The sequence below is a fragment of the Pimephales promelas genome, chromosome 25, assembly GCF_988280905.1.
Source record: "Pimephales promelas chromosome 25, fPimPro1.hap1.1, whole genome shotgun sequence".
Lineage (NCBI taxonomy): Eukaryota > Metazoa > Chordata > Actinopteri > Cypriniformes > Leuciscidae > Pimephales > Pimephales promelas.
Window position 1 is genome coordinate 11884833 of NC_142793.1, and position 18087 is coordinate 11902919.

General features: G+C 35.7%; 1 protein-coding gene across 8 annotated transcripts in view; it reads left to right on the plus strand.

Annotated features, from left to right (window-relative positions):
* ap3b2 (adaptor related protein complex 3 subunit beta 2) overlaps positions 1–18087 on the plus strand; it is a 45786-nt gene that overhangs the window by 20103 nt on the left and 7596 nt on the right. For 5 of the 8 annotated variants that reach the window (XM_089127454.1, XM_039669543.2, XM_089127456.1 and 2 more), the window contains exons 5-19: positions 942–1102; positions 2840–2906; positions 2992–3174; positions 3540–3719; positions 4889–4986; positions 5306–5360; positions 5725–5796; positions 5963–6025; positions 8461–8593; positions 8899–9008; positions 9086–9262; positions 11467–11653; positions 11875–11993; positions 15022–15060; positions 15621–15735. In XM_089127454.1, coding sequence (XP_088983580.1) covers positions 942–1102; positions 2840–2906; positions 2992–3174; positions 3540–3719; positions 4889–4986; positions 5306–5360; positions 5725–5796; positions 5963–6025; positions 8461–8593; positions 8899–9008; positions 9086–9262; positions 11467–11653; positions 11875–11993; positions 15022–15060; positions 15621–15735 — 1759 coding nt within the window. The remainder of the gene's footprint in view (positions 1–941; positions 1103–2839; positions 2907–2991; positions 3175–3539; positions 3720–4888; positions 4987–5305; positions 5361–5724; positions 5797–5962; positions 6026–8460; positions 8594–8898; positions 9009–9085; positions 9263–11466; positions 11654–11874; positions 11994–15021; positions 15061–15620; positions 15736–18087) is intronic. The other 3 variants (XM_089127455.1, XM_039669544.2, XM_089127453.1) reach the window with 1 other exon arrangement.

Below are 18087 nucleotides of genomic sequence, written 5' to 3' on the forward strand. Positions count from 1 at the left end.
GATCTTCTCTGATCTCTTTCATAATATCAAGAACATACATAAAAGTCTGCACTCCAGTTTGCAAGTTTGCTATTAAAAGTGCACTATTCTTTTGAGTATATTAGTAAATGCTGTTGTTTATCACCGTGTTTTCTTTTCAGTTATGTAAAATATATAAAAGAAGTACATTCTAAAATCTGCGATATAAAATTATTTATTTTAGTATTATTTATTTACTATTATGGTTTTTACTAATATTTTGAATTAGCTTTTATGTTTAAATTTTAGTTGCATTTTTAGTAATTCGTTAATTTTTTTTTTTTTTTATCAGATCTACTATTTAGATTTCATTTGTTTTTACAGTACTTCAGTTTTAGTTATTTACATCCAGTTAATTTAATGCTTCAACTTCAACTGCCAAGGCAACATTTCTTACTTTCTAGGAGTTTTGCATATAATATTTACATTTTATTTTATTTCAGATTTATTTCAATTAACAAGCATGCTACATACTCATGTTTTGAGTATGTAATAGTATTACATCATAAAGTTGTTTTGATACAACAGACCTATATGCTGTTTGCATCTAACAAAATATGTTCACAAATATGTTTAAATCTGTGTTAGTGAGCACTTCTCCTTTGCCGAGATAATCCATCCACCTCACAGGTGTGGCATATCAAGATGCTGATTAGACAGCATGATTATTGCACAGGTGTGCCTTAGGCTGGCCACAATAAAAGGTCACTATAAATTGTGTACTGTAGTTTTACTTTTTGCAGCTTAATGCTTACTAAACATGCAACAGATTGCGAAAGTGTGTCTATGGGAACAGAAATGCCCTCTGGTGTTCAGATAAAGGAAATACCTGTCACACCATTTAATTCTGGTGTGTGAAGTCTCATTTTTGAAGCATTAGTTCTCAATAAATACAATTATTTTCATTGTAACCCCTGATTCAGGACCCCAACCAGCTGATCCGTGCGAGCGCTTTGCGTGTGCTGTCCAGCATCAGAGTGACCATCATTGTGCCCATCATGATGTTAGCCATCAAAGAGGCAGCGTCTGACATGTCTCCATACGTCCGCAAGACCGCAGCTCATGCCATACCCAAACTACACAGGTACAAGAAAACAAGCGTCTTGTTTTAACAGCACAAATTCACCTGCAAATCAGCATTAGGGAGTAACTAACTGTTCATTGAGCAAATACTGCTTTCAATTCAATGGGCTATATGCACGCATAAGTTCCGCATTTGACGCAAGGATGCTCGTCCATTTCCGTTTGTGGAGATTTAAGCGGAGGAAACCCGAGGAAAACGGGATTATGGCAGAGTCTTCAAAATTTACTGTCCTCCCGTCTTTGAAACGAAACGTACATACGTTTAGAGGTAATTTTATATATAGTTATGTTTATTTAATATAATTTTAAAAAGAAGCATAAACACAACGAGGGGTGTCTGTTTTATCTGTTTTTGTGACTAACGTTTCTTTATTATAACCATGGAGTATAAAATTCAATATAAATTCTCGGTATTGCATTGGACTCTACGATCGGTGGAAGTCATCGAGCATCCTTAATCCTTCACCGGAAATAACGCCGTGCATAGAGCCCATTACACTGCCATTCAAAACGCTTGGGGTTGGTACATTTTTACATATTTTTGAAGTCTCTTTTGCTCATCAAGGCTGCATTTATTTGATTGAAAATACCATAATAATAACAGTTAAAATGTGAATTATTTTTACTGTTTTCTATTTCAATATAATATATGTGAAATCTAATTCATTTCTGGTATCAAAGCTACATTTAAGCATCATTACTAATCTTTGTAATCATTCTAATACGCTAATTTGCTGCTCAAGAAACATTTCTTGTTAATATCAATGTTGAATACTGTTGCACTGCTTCAGTATTTTATGAAAAGCATGATGCATTTTTTTTAAATTATTTGATGAAAACAATTTAGAAAAATACTTTTAGTTCATTTTGCTTGACTTAATGCTGAATAAAAGTATTAATTTCTTTACATTTAAAAGAAATGTCTCCATTATAAATCATTTTTATTATATAAAATGCATACAGTATATATAGACTGCATATATAAAAATTATTATATTGTATAATTGTATTAAATTTATTATATTATTATATATATTTTAGGGCTGTCAAACAATTAATCATGATTAATCGCATCCAAAATAAAAGTTTGTGTTTACATAATATATGTGGGTACACTGTGTGTAATTATATATATATATATATATATATATAAACATGCATGTATATTTAAGAAAAAAATATTATTTATATATAAAATATTTATATTTGTATATAATATAAATTATATGTCAATCTATGTACAGTATATACATGAAATTATTTCTTAAAAATATACAAGCATATATAAAATAATTATACACAGCACACACACATATATTATGTAAACACAAACTTTTATTTTGGATGCGATTAATCGTGATTAGTCGTTTGACAGCCCAAATTTATTTATATACATTTGTTTATTAATCTTGACTGCAGTTAAGCATGTAAAACATAATTTAAAATCAGCTTCGAGAGTGTGATCAAGAAGCTTAAATATCCCACTAGCAAATAAATAAATGTTAAACATTAAATATTTATTTGTATTGAAATCGTTTTCTTTAGAAAGCTGGAATGATATATAAGAAAACTAGTTGACCATACAAATGCAATGGACCAATCACAATCATGAGCTATTTCTATTCTAAGTTTTCTGGTGTTGTAGCTAAATATGTTAGCTTGCAGTTTTGACTACTTTAAATGTTCAATATTGGATAAAAGTAAAACTAATTCCTCATTTCCTCTCTCCTTCATTCAGTCTAGACCCAGAGCAGAAGGATCAGCTTATTGAAGTCATCGAGAAGCTGCTGGCTGATAAAACCACAGTGAGTGACAGAATCATTTAGGGACAGCCCTGACATATAATCATCACTTCTAATGTGATCTTACACAAGCTATGTGTGTGTGTAGCTGGTAGCGGGCAGTGTGGTGATGGCGTTTGAGGAAGTGTGTCCGGACCGCATCGATCTGATCCACAAGAACTACCGTAAGCTGTGTAACCTGTTGATTGACGTGGAGGAGTGGGGTCAGGTGGTCATCATCAACATGCTCACGCGCTACGCCAGGACGCAGTTCCTCAACCCCAACGTCAACGTGAGTATCACGTGTGTGTGTGTGTGTGTGTGTGTGTGTGTATATCTGAGGAGGACTTATACACTTCTTTCCCTGGACAATGTCTCTTTTCTTCTTCAAACCACACACACTGTAATAGAAACATGACATAGCATATACAAAGAAAGAAACGTACACACACACATGCATAAGAGTGAAAAATGACAGCAAGATATATAGATATAGTAATGTGTATAGATACAGTGTAATTTTGTGGTACATTTTTCTGGTAATGTTATGCTGAGAAAAAAAGGATGTAATATAATGCACTGTTATAGATAAATATCAATACAATTTAAGATAATAATACCTTATAATTACATATCAACATGTGTGTATATACGCAGGAGTGTCTGTTAGAGGAGAGTGGCGAGAGGGCGTTCTACGCCTCTGATGAGGATGAGGAAGATGAAGATAAGAAAGCCGAGGCGGCCGCTCTGCCGAAGAGGAAGCCGTACGTGATGGACCCCGATCACAGACTGTTACTGAGGAACACCAAACCTCTGCTGCAGAGCCGCAATGCTGCCGTGAGTCACACACACTTCTCCCTCCGGAATTAGTGTTTAGAAACAGAATTATTTATTTTATGATTTGTGTAACTTTTAAATTCAGGCAAAATGTACAATTTAATCCTCTGGTGCTGCTCGCTTGGCAGTCAATAAAATGACAGAATTTTTATTTAAATGAAATGTATGTACTTTATTTTAGTTCGTTCATTTTTTTATTTACTTAATATTTTTATGGGTATTTTATGGTACTACATTATATTTATGGAATAGTTATGATCCATGCATTACCTGTTAATCACTTTTTGAAGCATAGACCTGCTGAAGTGAAAAAAGTTTTTAAAAAATGTAACTAAAAAAAGTTATAGAAGTTTATTATTATAAAAAATGCGCAAAAATACTATTTTAAAATTTTATATGAACTAAATATTTTCCAAAGCATGTTTTACTCTAAAACTGTAAGAAAATTAAAGCCATAAATCTAAACAAGTTGTGCTTCAAATTTGAGGTTGATATCTCATAAACAGAGATACAGTACCAAAATGCTTCCACTAGGTGAAATTCGTCTCCCATTCATTTTCAATGCCGTCAAAACTTCAAAAATTTCAAATTTCATTTGCAATTCTGTGTTCTGTTCTCCACCTCAATTTAAATGGAATTCATTAAACGGAATTTATGATTCAGTTCTGACTGGCACACAACCTTGTTTATAACAGTTATTGTTCTTTTTGCGTACAAAATAAAAAAATGTACGTGTATCAAAATCAAAATCTTTTTTTTTTTTACATCCACCCACATTTTTTACTTAGTTGCTTTGGATACAAAATGTTAATGTTTTAATTAGTGTCCTATGTATTTTAGTTATTTTTTATTCTTAACTATTATTATTTTATTATTATTAAGTCCGTTTTTTATTTTATTTTAATTTGGTTCTAAATTATTTAAATGGTTTGTAGTTTAGAGTGTCAGTTTTTTTTCAATTATTGGGTAGCTTTTAATAGTTTTAAACACATAAAGTAGCATCAGTTTTTAACGTTTCTTACAGTCTCCTTAATTTGACACAGTGAAGATGAAGCTGATTTACTAGCATTGTGACAAAGAGACTTTTCACACATGACCTCTAAACGGAAAAATGATGTTCATTCAGCCGTTACCATAATAAATCTCTCTCTCGCTCTCTCTCTCTGTAGGTGGTGATGGCAGTAGCTCAACTGTACTTCCATTTGGCTCCTAAAGCAGAGGTGGGGGTCATTGCCAAAGCTTTGGTCAGGTTAATGCGCAGCCACAGGTGAGTAATCAATCACTTACTAATGAAACACAAACACACTCACACCAGCTCTGAGACGAACAAGCCCACGCTTCCTGTTTGACCATGGGCCGATGACATCATTAGCGCAGATAAATTGGCACTGGATGATGACACTGCAGAATTTGGCATTTGGTGCAGAAAGAGAGACGGCATCATCCACCATTCACATGCATCACTCCAATTAGCCTCTTTTTTAAAATAGAATTGTCCCTTTCAAATTCACATGAAGGTTTTTGAATTCTAAACCTCTTCATGTTGTTTAGTCACTGATGTTGCCGTGTAATTTGTGTCTCTGTAGTGAAGTGCAGTACGTCGTGCTTCAAAACGTCGCTACGATGTCCATCAAGAGACGGGTGAGTCATTCACATGGCACTGTAAAGGACATGCGTCACGTTGAGTCACTGAAGGGCATTTTTACCGTTTGTTTACATGATATGATGAGTATGTATTTTCTGAAAGTCATCAACTTTATACATTAATTTACTCCATGTTCAATACATTGATGAACGTTAATGCAAATCATATGAAAAGGCTTTAATATAGTGACATATTTAAACTGAAGACCCTCATGTGGTGTTTTTTATACATTCAATGGTTTGTCCTTGAAAGATTTCAGATAGATTTTTTTTTTTCTATAAAGGCATAATAGAATATAAAAAATACAAGAATTTAGATGAATGCTGTGATGTTTGAATATGCTGTGCGTCTGTCTTTTAGGGAATGTTTGAGCCGTACCTGAAGAGTTTTTATATCCGCTCCACAGACCCCACGCAGATCAAGATTCTCAAGGTGAACCGACACGGACATCACATCTGACTTTGAAAAGCGTTCGTTTTAATGAGAAACTCTATGCGGAGATATTATGTCATGAAATTATTTCACTAAAGAATGTTGCTTCAGATATTTTGAGTGTTTTAAAGCTGGACTGATCAAATATCTTCTCTTATTAACACAGCTGGAGGTTTTGACTAATTTGGCTAATGAGACGAACATCTCCACTATCCTGAGGGAATTTCAGGTATCTTTTTACATATTTTGTTCTTATGGTTTAAAGGTTTTATCAGCGATTTCAAGCCCAAACAAAAATGATCACATTCATCTATTCTTTCCTAACTGTCCGCTAGCTGCCCGCCCCATAAGCAGGCTGTCAAAAAACGCGTCACTGTAGGCAGCCTAGGCTCTGAGATCTGCACATAAAAACAAATGGGTACAACCACCACTCAAAAATCAAAATAAACAATGCTCTAACCAATCGCCGACAGGAGGGGGTGTGAATAAGCCAGCTACATTTAACATGGAAGAGGTAATCCCCAAGAAGAGGAGGAGGATTAGAGCGAGGGAATACCTTAGTTTTTCATAAAAAAAAACTAATAATAATCGGGAAGACTTTTGAACGGTGGAGAGAACTCAAAGAATTGAACAAGACGGTCTTTATTTCGGAGTCACATCCTGCGCCTTCCCGGTCAGAAGTGACCGGACACCTAAAAATTAAATTTCCTCCATCCCAGTAAAACCAAATGCAATTTATTTTTGTTCTATAATATTTATTCTTTTTAATTTAGTATTTTGAGACAATTTGATTGAATTTATTAATATTTATGCAATATTTATGGTCTATTTTGCCATGGAAATATATATATATTTCTATATACATATATACAGTATATATATATATATATATATATATATATTATTTTTTCAAAAAATTATTAATGCAGTATTTTAGTTTAATATAGAGTCTAGGCCTTCAGAAAAAAAAATATTTTTTGAAGAAAATTAGCACCATCTGGTTACAGTATAGAGAAAAGCGTAGAATCATGGTGTAACCACTAGATGGCATGTACAGCTCTATGGAGAGGCATGTGAATTCCCCAGCTGTTTATGAACACATTTTTTTTTTTTTTTGTGGTGGATTTGAATATATAGTTGAAACAATCTCAAAAACTATTTCTTATAAAAAAAAATGTAAAAAATAAATAAAAAATGTCAATTTCCCATTCATTTCCTATGGGGGGTCATTTTTGACCAAAGACCACAAGTGTGGCTATTTTTTTTACGACCACTTAGCATGCTCAGATCATGACCTCAATTTTTTTTATTCACATACCTAATGCCCTAAAAGTCACCAAGTTTCATAACATTCCGAAGAAGCTGTGATTTTTAGCAAAATTCAAAATCCGGTCATAAATGACTGAAGACCGTCTGAGGGTTAAATCGGACGTTGAGGTTGCACTGTTTCTTCTGGACAGGTGAGTAGCTTCTAGTGCTGACTTTTTTGTACGTGAACTGTGTGTGAAAATATAATTCTTTAAAAAATATGAGTGAAGATCGACTAAACTTGGATAGCTCTTGCGTATATCAGATTGTAGGGATTTAGTGTGTGAGTTTTTCATGATGCATGAAACGGGAGGGAGGGGCGAGCTAACTTGGTTTGTTTGGGATCTCGCTTCAAACAGAAACAGAAGTGACGTCACCCACAATCGCTGATACAACCTTTAATAATATATAATGTGAGTCTACAAAAGTGTGGGATTGGTAAGATTTCTTCTTAAGTAAGTAAAATGTATTTTTATAGCACATTTCACAGATAAAAATCACAAAGTGCTTCACAATAAAATTCTTAATTCTTAAGTGTTTAAATATCTTATGCTCACGCTCTGAATTAGAACAAACATGCAGTAAAACATTAATATTATGAAATATTATTACAATTTAAAATAATTGTTTTCTATTTAAATATATATTAAAATGTTATTTATTCCTGTGATTTAAAGCTGAATTTTCAGCATCATTACTCCAGTCTTCAGTGTCACATGATCCTTCAGAAATCATTCTTATATGTTGATTCGCTGCTCAAGAAACATTTCTGATTATTTTTATCAGTGTTGAAAAGTCGTGCTGCTTCATATTTTTGTGGAAACCGTGATACAGAAACAGCATTTAATTGAAATGGAAATCTTTCATAATATTATGAATGTCTTTACTGTCACTTTTGATCAATTTAATGCATCCTTACTGAAAATAAAAAAATAAATCTTTCTGATCCCAAGCTTGAACAGTAGTGTATACTTTTTGAAACTAATATTAAATTTACTTTGTGAAATTCCTTAACTTAAGGATGAATATTAAACATTGTTTGCCGTTTAAGATTAGAGACTTATTAGAATATTGTGTCACGCCACATGATTACTTAAGTGAACTAAACTAAAACTGAAAACTAAAAGGTGGATGAAGAAAAGAAAAATAAATTATGTCACATAGTATCTAAAATACATTTTCTCATACACAGATACATTTTAACCTAAAATCTTCATGTTGAATAAAAAAAGTTCACGTCTATATTATTTTGTCAATCACCCATATTACGATTGTAGATAACAGTATATTTCTCTGCTTGTGTTTATTCCAGTATATGAATAGGGATAATGATGTATTTCTCTTTTTGTATTGTAGACGTATATTAAGAGCATGGATAAGGATTTCGTGGCGGCCAGCATTCAGGCGATTGGTCGCTGTGCTACAAACATTGGTGAGGTCAGAGACACCTGTCTGAACGGCCTCGTACAGCTGCTGTCCAACAGAGACGGTGAGAGTGTGTGTTCGCACACGACGCTAATGCCCAGGCTATCATTTAATGCCCAGGCTATCATTAATTATCCATAAAGCGAGCATCGTTCAAGCTTTTAGCTCTTATGTCAGAAGAGGTTCTTATCATGCCAAATAAGACAAAAATGGGCCTCTGACGTACAAATGTTACAATAAACGTTCAATACGCTTGAATTGGTCCATCACATGCTGTAAAAAACATCCAGTGGCCAGAGATCTCCGTCTGATAATGTTGAGTAATATTTAGTGTGTTTTGCATAACATTGGTGTTTGTGTGTATTTCAGAGCTGGTTGTGGCTGAATCAGTTGTGGTGATCAAAAAGCTTCTGCAGATGCAGCCTGAACAGCACAGCGACATCATCAAACACATGGCCAAACTCATCGACAACATCCAGGTAGCGTTGTGATCCGAACTGCCCACTTTCACATTTCAGATTGACTCCACAGTCTTGATAATGTGCCTGTGGTTCAGGTGCCGATGGCCCGGGCGAGCATCCTGTGGCTGATCGGCGAGTACTGCGAGCACGTCCCCAAAATCTCCCCCGACGTCCTGAGAAAGATGGCCAAAACGTTCACCAACGAGGAGGACATTGTCAAGCTGCAGATTATCAATTTGGCTGCCAAGCTGTATCTTACTAACTCAAAACAGGTGAGCCGAAGAAACACTGTATTCAAAATCATTTTTTGAATAACCTGAATTGTTATATCATTTTTAAATGAGTACATTTAATATATGTATATATATATATATATATATTTATATTTGTTTTATTACTTTTAATATATAATATTTAGAATAACATTTGTTTTGTGTCCATTCAATAGTGGTTCAGCTTAACAAGGCAACCTAGTTTTTTATCCAAAATTTAGATTTGATTTTATTTTAGCTTTATTTCAATTAAAACATTATTTTTAGTTTAATAACCCTGACTATATGCATGCTTGCTTGCATACTGTTTACTACTGCTTTTAACATGCTAGGATAAATAATGCAACACACATTAGCATTAAGCAAGCTAACTTGCATTATGCAACATAACAAAACTCATAAATGAAAGCAAACAAGAAAATAAATTGGCAGTGAAGTTTTCACATTAAAAATACATGGAAAGTCAGTTTAAGACATCCGGATAACCGATGTTTGGCAGTGTTGTCCAAAATTAAGATAGTCGGTCCCTCCAGAAAAACGCGATTATGCGATCGCTGAATTCAATGCAAAATCAGCCAAAGTCCGCATATTTATGCGGGGGCCGCATTTTTTCAAATACGTCGCACTTTCGTCACATAAATTTCCGATTTCCGTGCAAAATATGCGGGGTTTGCATAATTTCATAATCCTCGCATTTTCGTTGCAAAAAAAGTCACATGTATCTTACCAGAAAGTTGAAAAATTTTACGTTTGCTTCACACAAGAGCAGCCATTTCCCCCTGTTTCCATGGGAACGTTATGAAGTGACGCAATTACACGACGCCAGACAGACTCACGGAGGCGATTGACATCTCACAAATCGAACTCGTAACTGTCTGTCACACGTTCTACCGTCACATCGTTACTTAATAAACAACATAAGATAAAAGAAGTAGCATCAAACAGAAATTACCCGCACACATGGGGTGTTTGAGACACTGCAGAGAGTTCAACAGGGAGCGCGCATCTCTTAAAGGGGCCACACCTTATTTACACTCGTTACAGTCTGAAATAAAACAAGATGAGAAATGAAATATTCCCAGCACTTTCTATGATGTAGTATGCTTGCTTATCAAAGGAAGTAATAAGAAATAACTCTTACATTAGCCTAGTGAGAACAGGATGTTGGAGGAATCACTTTTTTCTCTCTTTTTCATCAAACCGCAATTTTTGCAAGTTCCCTCAATTTTTGCAAATTCCTGCAATTTCATCGCATAAAATTGCATAAATATCCAGCATATTCCATCGCATTTTTAAAGAAAACGGGCCGCGTAATCAATCAATTTTTGCCCGCAACAATCACAAAAAAAAACTGCGTTTTTCTGGAAGGACTGAATACTATTATGGTAAATGTTATATATAAATCGCAAATTTTTTCACAAATTTTTGGAAATTACCACCACAAAATCAGTCATTTTGATCGCAAAAATCACAAAAAAAAATTGTGAAATCCTGGAGGGACTGGATAGTCTGAGCTTTCTGGAAACCCCTGAATTGAACATGGGTACGTGACTAAAATGTGTATTTTATCTAAAATGTTATGGATTTTTTTTAATTCTCTAAAATATTATGGATTTTTTTTATTCTCTAAAGTATAGATAGGATATGGAGTCTCACAATAATGCACAAAACAAATCCTAAAGGATTTTATGCTTTATATCTCATGGTAAAGTGTTAGAAATTGAAATAAATGCTTTTTTTTCAGTGTTCCAGGTAGTTTTTTTATAATAATGTTATAAATTATAGATTTTAAATGAACAGTAATTGTGCAGGACACTTGCTTAAAAGTAAACTATTTAACTTTTTCAATGCATCATCAATCCATACAAAACATGTTTTTTTTTTACCCTGATGCTCTATAAGTGTTTATATTTTAGAGCAGTTGGATGGTTTCCACTTGAAATAATTTTAATTTTATTTTATTTCAGTTAATGTTTATTTTATTTCAAGTAACGGAAATGTGTATTTATGGTTTCAGTACACTATAATAACCCTGCGTCAGAGCATCAGTCTGGATGAAAGCTGGAGAGACACAACGGGAGTCATTGTTTAATCAAGCGAGACAATTCCTGTCTGCGTGTCAGATCATTTAGACTCACACATGTAACATTGCCTTCAGGCATGAAACTCTTGAGACTTTTTTCCTTTTCTTTTCCGTCTTTCAGACTAAACTGTTGACGCAGTATGTACTGAACCTGGCGAAATATGATCAAAACTATGACATCAGAGATCGTGCCCGCTTCATCCGCCAACTAATTGTTCCCACCGATAAGAGCGGGGCTCTCAGCAAATATGCCAAGAAGCTTTTCCTTGCGCTCAAGCCCGCCCCCGTCCTGGAGTCTCCATTTAAAGGTATCGCCGAACCCATATTTCATTGTTCACTATCAAGTTTGTCTCAGATATTTCTCTTTAAATGACTACATAAAGAGTTGAAAGCTAGATATTTGAGCTCATATGTAATCTCAGCACAGTTTGAGACATCTCTTTTGAATCTCTTTGGACCCTCAGAAGAAAATTCTGGGGAACAGGAGACAATTGAGACATTAATGTGATTTTTCTTCATGTCTTTGCAGACAGAGATCACTTCCAGCTGGGATCACTGTCTCATCTGCTGAACGCTAAAGCCGGCGGATACCAGGAGCTGCCCGACTGGCCCGAATCTGCGCCTGACCCGTCCGTGCGCAACGTGGAGGTGAAGGATTCTGTGTGTGCAGGGAGAACAGTTCTGACAGAGGCAGGGCCAGAGGGCGCAGGGGTGCTTCTCCTACAGACCACCAGAGGGAGCTCCAACATGCAAGACCTCCCAAAGAATCACCCCAAAGCGCTAACAAAAAAAAAAACATGCTACTCTCAATCACTTTTATATCGCTCACTCTCCTCGCTCATTAGCATAACTCCACCTTCATAACGCATTAATCACACACTGTGCATTTCAATTGGGTCGGAGCTACTCATCCTGCAACCCTATTGGTTGATGTGTCGATAATAATTTTCGAAAAATTCGGGTTCCGGAAGTAAAAATTTGGAAATGTTTGTAATGTTGTGATTTACCTCGTAGCTGGTTGGTTTAATTCATGGCTTATAACTATTCTTAAAGGGATAGTTCACCCAAAAAATTTAAATTCTGTCAGTATTTACTCACCCTCATGTTGTTCCAACCCCGTAAGACCTTCGTTCATCTTCGGAACATGAATTAAGATATATTTGATGAAATCTGAGAGCTGGATCACTCCTCCATACTAGTCCATAGGCTTCTTGAGGGATTGAAACTTGCCGTCCTCAAAAAGTTATTAAAGACATTGTTAAAATAGTCCAAGTGACTAAAGTGGCTCAATCTATTCACTTCCTTCTCTTTGCCGCCTCTAGTCAGTTAAACTAGCGTAATTGCGTAGAGCTACGTCACACGTAGGCTCACTATTGGCCGATGCTGGTCGTGTGTGATGCGTGGGACGTACAACAACAAATCACATGCAATTACACTAGTTTAACTGACTAGAGGCGCAAAAAGAGGGAAGTGAATAGTTGAAATAAAGTCGTTATTTATGTTTGTTTTTGCGCACAAAAAGTGTTCTCGTTGCTTGATAAAGTTAAGATTGAGCCCCTGTAGTCACTTGGACTATTTTAACGATGTCTTTAATAACTTTTCGGGGCCGGCAAGTTTCAATCCCTCAAGAAGCCTATGGACTAGTCTGGATGAGTGATCCAGCTCTCAGATTTCATCAAAAATATCTTAATTTGTGTTCTGAAGATGAACGAAGGTCTTACGGGGTTGGAACAACATGAGGGTGAGTAAATACTGACAGAATTTTCATTTTTGGGTGAACTAACCCTTTAAAAATATCTCTTTGAGAAACATTAATGGGACAAAAACTTCCGGAACCCATTCCACTGAAAAAGTTGTTGATCATTGTTGCACTCTATTAACTGCGTGTAAATCTTAATAGAGCTCCTACATTCCTTCGAGCAAAAAACTACATTCTGGAATTCTTTGTCCGAATGGTTTAAAAAACTAGAATTGCGCAGTTCTAGAATTTTCCATTTCAATCACTGAGAGTTCTAGAACAGACACACCCACATGTCACTTCCTGATTAATATTCCATGATCAAATCTGCATATGCATGAGGTCTGCACCACACACCGATCAGTCAGGGTCTTGAATCCAGCTTCAGGTTTTTGTCAGCATAATCATCTTTGTTATTTCATAAAGCACTCATCACTCACAGCAGATTTCTCATCTAATAGATGAGTGTGTTATTGGTAATATCCCCTCCAGTGTTCATCCACATCCTCTTTTTGACAGTCTGTCTGTCTCTTTATGTTCCCGCCCACCATATTGTGCAGCAGGAGGAGGTCATAGACAGCAGTGAGGGCCGAATCGGTCTCCTGGGAGACTGGAGAGAGGTGCTCACAAGAGTGCAGTGGCTTCTCTCTCTCTCTGTCCTCTCTGTAGTCGGGCCACCCAGCTCGACCTTACTGTACTAAAGTGTGTGTTTTTGCATCTCAGTCTGAAATCTGCTGACCTCATTTTCTGCCTTGCAAACCATCACATCACAAAACCTTCATATTAATGTTGCACTTCCATTACTGTGACACCAAATGCTCAGCAAAGCATTAAAACTTCATCCTAATACAGATTTGTTATTGACATATTGAGTATATGATTAGAGACCTTCTGAAAACTCTAAACAAAGGGGTGAATTCACTAAACAGCCACTTTGGCAAGCCATATTTCAACGCAAATACCTTTTTCTTATTCAAACAGTGACGTTTCAGGTGTCTGAATAACAGATATCCGTCCCAACACAATCTCATGGCAATTTGTAACTATTTTACATTTTGGCTATCAATTTGTATGAATTCATACATTCTTGTGTGCTTACTCCCCAGTGGCGGTTTAGGAGTGGGGTTACGGGAGGACTTTTTACGATTCATACGCAATCACATGGTACAAATTCATATGAAATCGCCACTTTGTAAAATAGTTAAGTTTTCCTGTGAGATTGGGTTGACCGTCCTGGTAAAGTATGCGTTTTAATGGTAATCTGCTGCATTTGTTACCACCCATAGCAACTATTCAAAAGATTGTGAATTGTGCAAATTGCTTTCATCACTAAATTTGTGGGCGTGTTTACGTTGTTACCAAATTTGCATAATTTGCATTGTAAATTGAATGCTAAAACAGTTCAGATGGATGTAAATAATACTATTATTAGTGAATTCCCCCTAAATGCCCATTCTTACCAAGAACTATAAGTATAATGATAATTATATCAGTGTCCACACCAATGGACGATAATGTCTTAAGCGCGCGCACTGCTTACGTCGTTTGCAGCTTTCGCGCTCTTTAGACTCTGATTGGCTGTCAATGTTACCATCGTTCATCATCTGGAATAAAATAGTCCTGAAAGTGACTCCAATGATATCGCAATGTGTTTTTATTGTTATACCTATGAAACTTTATAGTTATGGTCCTTGGTGTGAACGGGCCTTAACACTTTCAGTTGCTTTGACTGAAGCTGTTTGCGAAATATGGATGTGAAACGCATCCAAATATATACGTGCTAAATCTGCTAATCTGTTGACAAGTGCAACCTGACTCCTTGTGTGTACTTTTTAAAATCTTTTTCTTTGTTTTCTGTTCTGTTCTTTTCTTTCCTCTTCTTCTGGCCATCTCACAGCATCATTCTTGCGTTTCTTTTTATTCTTTCCTGTTTGCCAGGTTATTAGGCTGCTCGAAAGAGTCACCACTTTAACCAGCGTGAGTCTGTCAGTCACCCTTAGCGTCAGACCCAAAGAGCTTTTGCCACCAGCCTAGCGTAGCGTCTGTACTGTGTTAGATCAGCCTTTCCCTTTCCTCAGCCCTTGCTCTACAATTAAAGACCAGAATCCTCAAAAAAACATCTCAGAAATGGCCTACAGCACTGATGCTAGTCGCTAATCGCTAATTTATGCTAAAGCATGCTGATTCTAGTTTAAAGTCAAACTAGTCTTGGGTAAATCAGTGCTGGAGGTCTTTGGGGGTCTTTTTTTAAGGATGTGATTTCTTTAATTATACGTGTTATAGTACAGAACAAGAATGAAAGTGGCCATGAATGCACAACCTTCCCTGCTGTAGACACCAAATGCTGAGCGGAGAGGGATGCAGGTCTAAAGAAGCTTAATTATATTAATGTATGAGTGTAGACAAAGACATTTGATGCTTGTAAAGAGGCATTCATGGCCGTTATATGAATCTCTCTCTCTCTCTCTCTCTCTCTCTCTCTCTCTGATTAGGATATTTTAGCTAGTTTTTATGGTGTTTTGGGATTTCTTTTGCAGATTCCAGATTGGAGCAAATGCACAAGCCGGAAGGATCGTAAGGAGAAGAAAGTGGAGAAACCATTCTACTCGGACTCTGACGGAGAATCTGGCCCGACCGAATCAGCAGATAGTGGTAACTGTGTGAACAAAATATATATTAATATGGTCTTTATAACTGCATTAATGGGCACTTGGCTATAATATATAAAACTGATAACCAATAGATTTCAATAGAGTCTGATATTAGCATGTTGCTAAGCTAATGTCTTAATGGAAAATACACTTTTACATGGTGTTTGAACATAAATGTGTGTTGGCAGTGTGTGAGCAAAACCTCCCTAGAATGATAAAAATCCACCCAGTGTTTTTTTTTTTTTTTTTTTTTTACAATCTCAATAAATCATAAGCACTGTCTCAGAAAGAGCTGTTCTAAGATTCAGCGCTTTGTGACGTAGAATTGAGCAAGGGGTTTGATTGACAGTGTGGTTGTGGCATAGACCCCGCCCTCGGTGATCTGTACACCATCCTCCATTGTTTCAACGACAGCCGATAATGTCTCCTGGAAACATAAGTGTTCTGTTGTGGGATGGGATGTAATAATGACATACATTGTAGTTTTCACTTATTTCCGACATCAGAGCCTCTGAAAACACAGTGGATGTATTGTATTTTGTAAGTTTAAGTGGCGCCTTTCCTTCGTAAATAAGTTTATGTTTGAGCGAATCATTTTCTGACTGACTGTTTTGTGAACGAGAGTAAATTCAAAGCAGGTCTTGCTTCAAAGTTAATCCTCAAGTGTGGATCGTCGTCTACTCTTTGCGATCCACCGTCACCTCCAGTATGTTTATTTTATGATTTTCGAGCAAATAGTAATTTCAGTCGATGTCAGCCAATTCAACAACAAATGCGTAAAGTTGTTGTCGTCGTAGGATGTCTGTGTGTATAATTTAAACCTTGTTTGTATTGACCATTTCAAAAGATGTAAACAACACTGGTCCAGAAGCACTTCCTGTTTCAGTTTGTAACTGTTTTCTTTATTTCACATGTAAAGAAAACATCTTAAAGATGTTTGTTTAACTTTTTGATTCAGTTTTAAATGTTCTGTTGGTTGTATTTTATCCCAGCTTTTATGTAGTGTTAAAAAACTGAAACAGGAAGTGCTTCTGGACCGGTGTTGTTTACATCTTGTGAAATGGTCTATAGTGTGTACCACACGTTTATAAATATATATATTTTTAAAGATAAAATATATATGTGTGTGTGTGTTGCACATCCATAATTTCAAAGGGGAAGCGATTACAACTCTATAAGTACATAAATGTATCAAATAACCATACCGAGACGTCCTGGTCCATTCTCATTTGTGTTTATTCTTCCGGAGTCTCTTTGTCATCTGGGTCTGATCAGAGACTATTTATATATTCCGTTTCAGCGGGTCTCTCACTCTCTCAGCCCTTCTGCTTACCGACTGCCATAGGTATCAAGTTACCCCCTCATCCAACGGGAGGGTGGTGATATGCAGCTCATTTGCATTTAAGGTCGTACACACCAGAACAGCTCATTTTTAAACAGGCCCCAAAAATGACATTTTAAAATGGTTATAATAAATTAACTGTGGGGTATTTTGAGCTGAAACTTCACAAATACATTCTGGGGACACCAGAGACCAATATTACATCTTGTAAAAAGGGGCATAATAGGTGCCCTTTAATACTTTAGATGCCTTTTTGGTATTAGCATGTTGCTAAGCTAAGGACTACATATGTTAATAAGCAAAAAAAAAATGCAAATACTAAAATACTAGAGATGCACTAATATAAAATTTCTCTGTTGATACCGAGAGCCGATTATTCAGAATGATATCTGCCGATTTTGATAGTTCGTTGTTTTCTAAAGGAAAAAAAAATCTCTTCCAAATAATGCTGCAAACACTACAGTGAATCTTTTTTTGGTACATAACTATAATAATAGAGGTTAAAATTAACAACAGAGCTATTATATTCAACTGGTATTTATTTTCAGATATAATAATTATGCTCAAATAAATAACTTAAAATAGCGGTTGAAATACTGATTAATCGATTGCAAGAGTTGTACTGTATCTTTCATCATAACTTGTGATGTTTATGCATTTCCGTGCTGTAACTTATCTTAAAGCGGAACAAAAGACTCGCGCCGCCACTTGAACTGAGGCACAACAGCGATCTCTATAATCACATTCAAGAGCAAAAAATGCAAAATGCCATTTATTTTTTTCATCTCGTGATAAAAAGGACAGAATTTGAAAGCTATGACTTTGTTTTTCAAATCACAAGTAACACAGCACAAAGCTCTTTGCGATTATTGGTTGAGAGGTGCTACAAATAATGTTTGGTCTGGTGAACAAATGTAGTTCTGACAACCCTGGCTTGAACTTCGGGTGATTCATTGGATCAAATAGTCTATGTTAACGTTGCTTTTTTTAGCATTATTGTCGCATTAACTT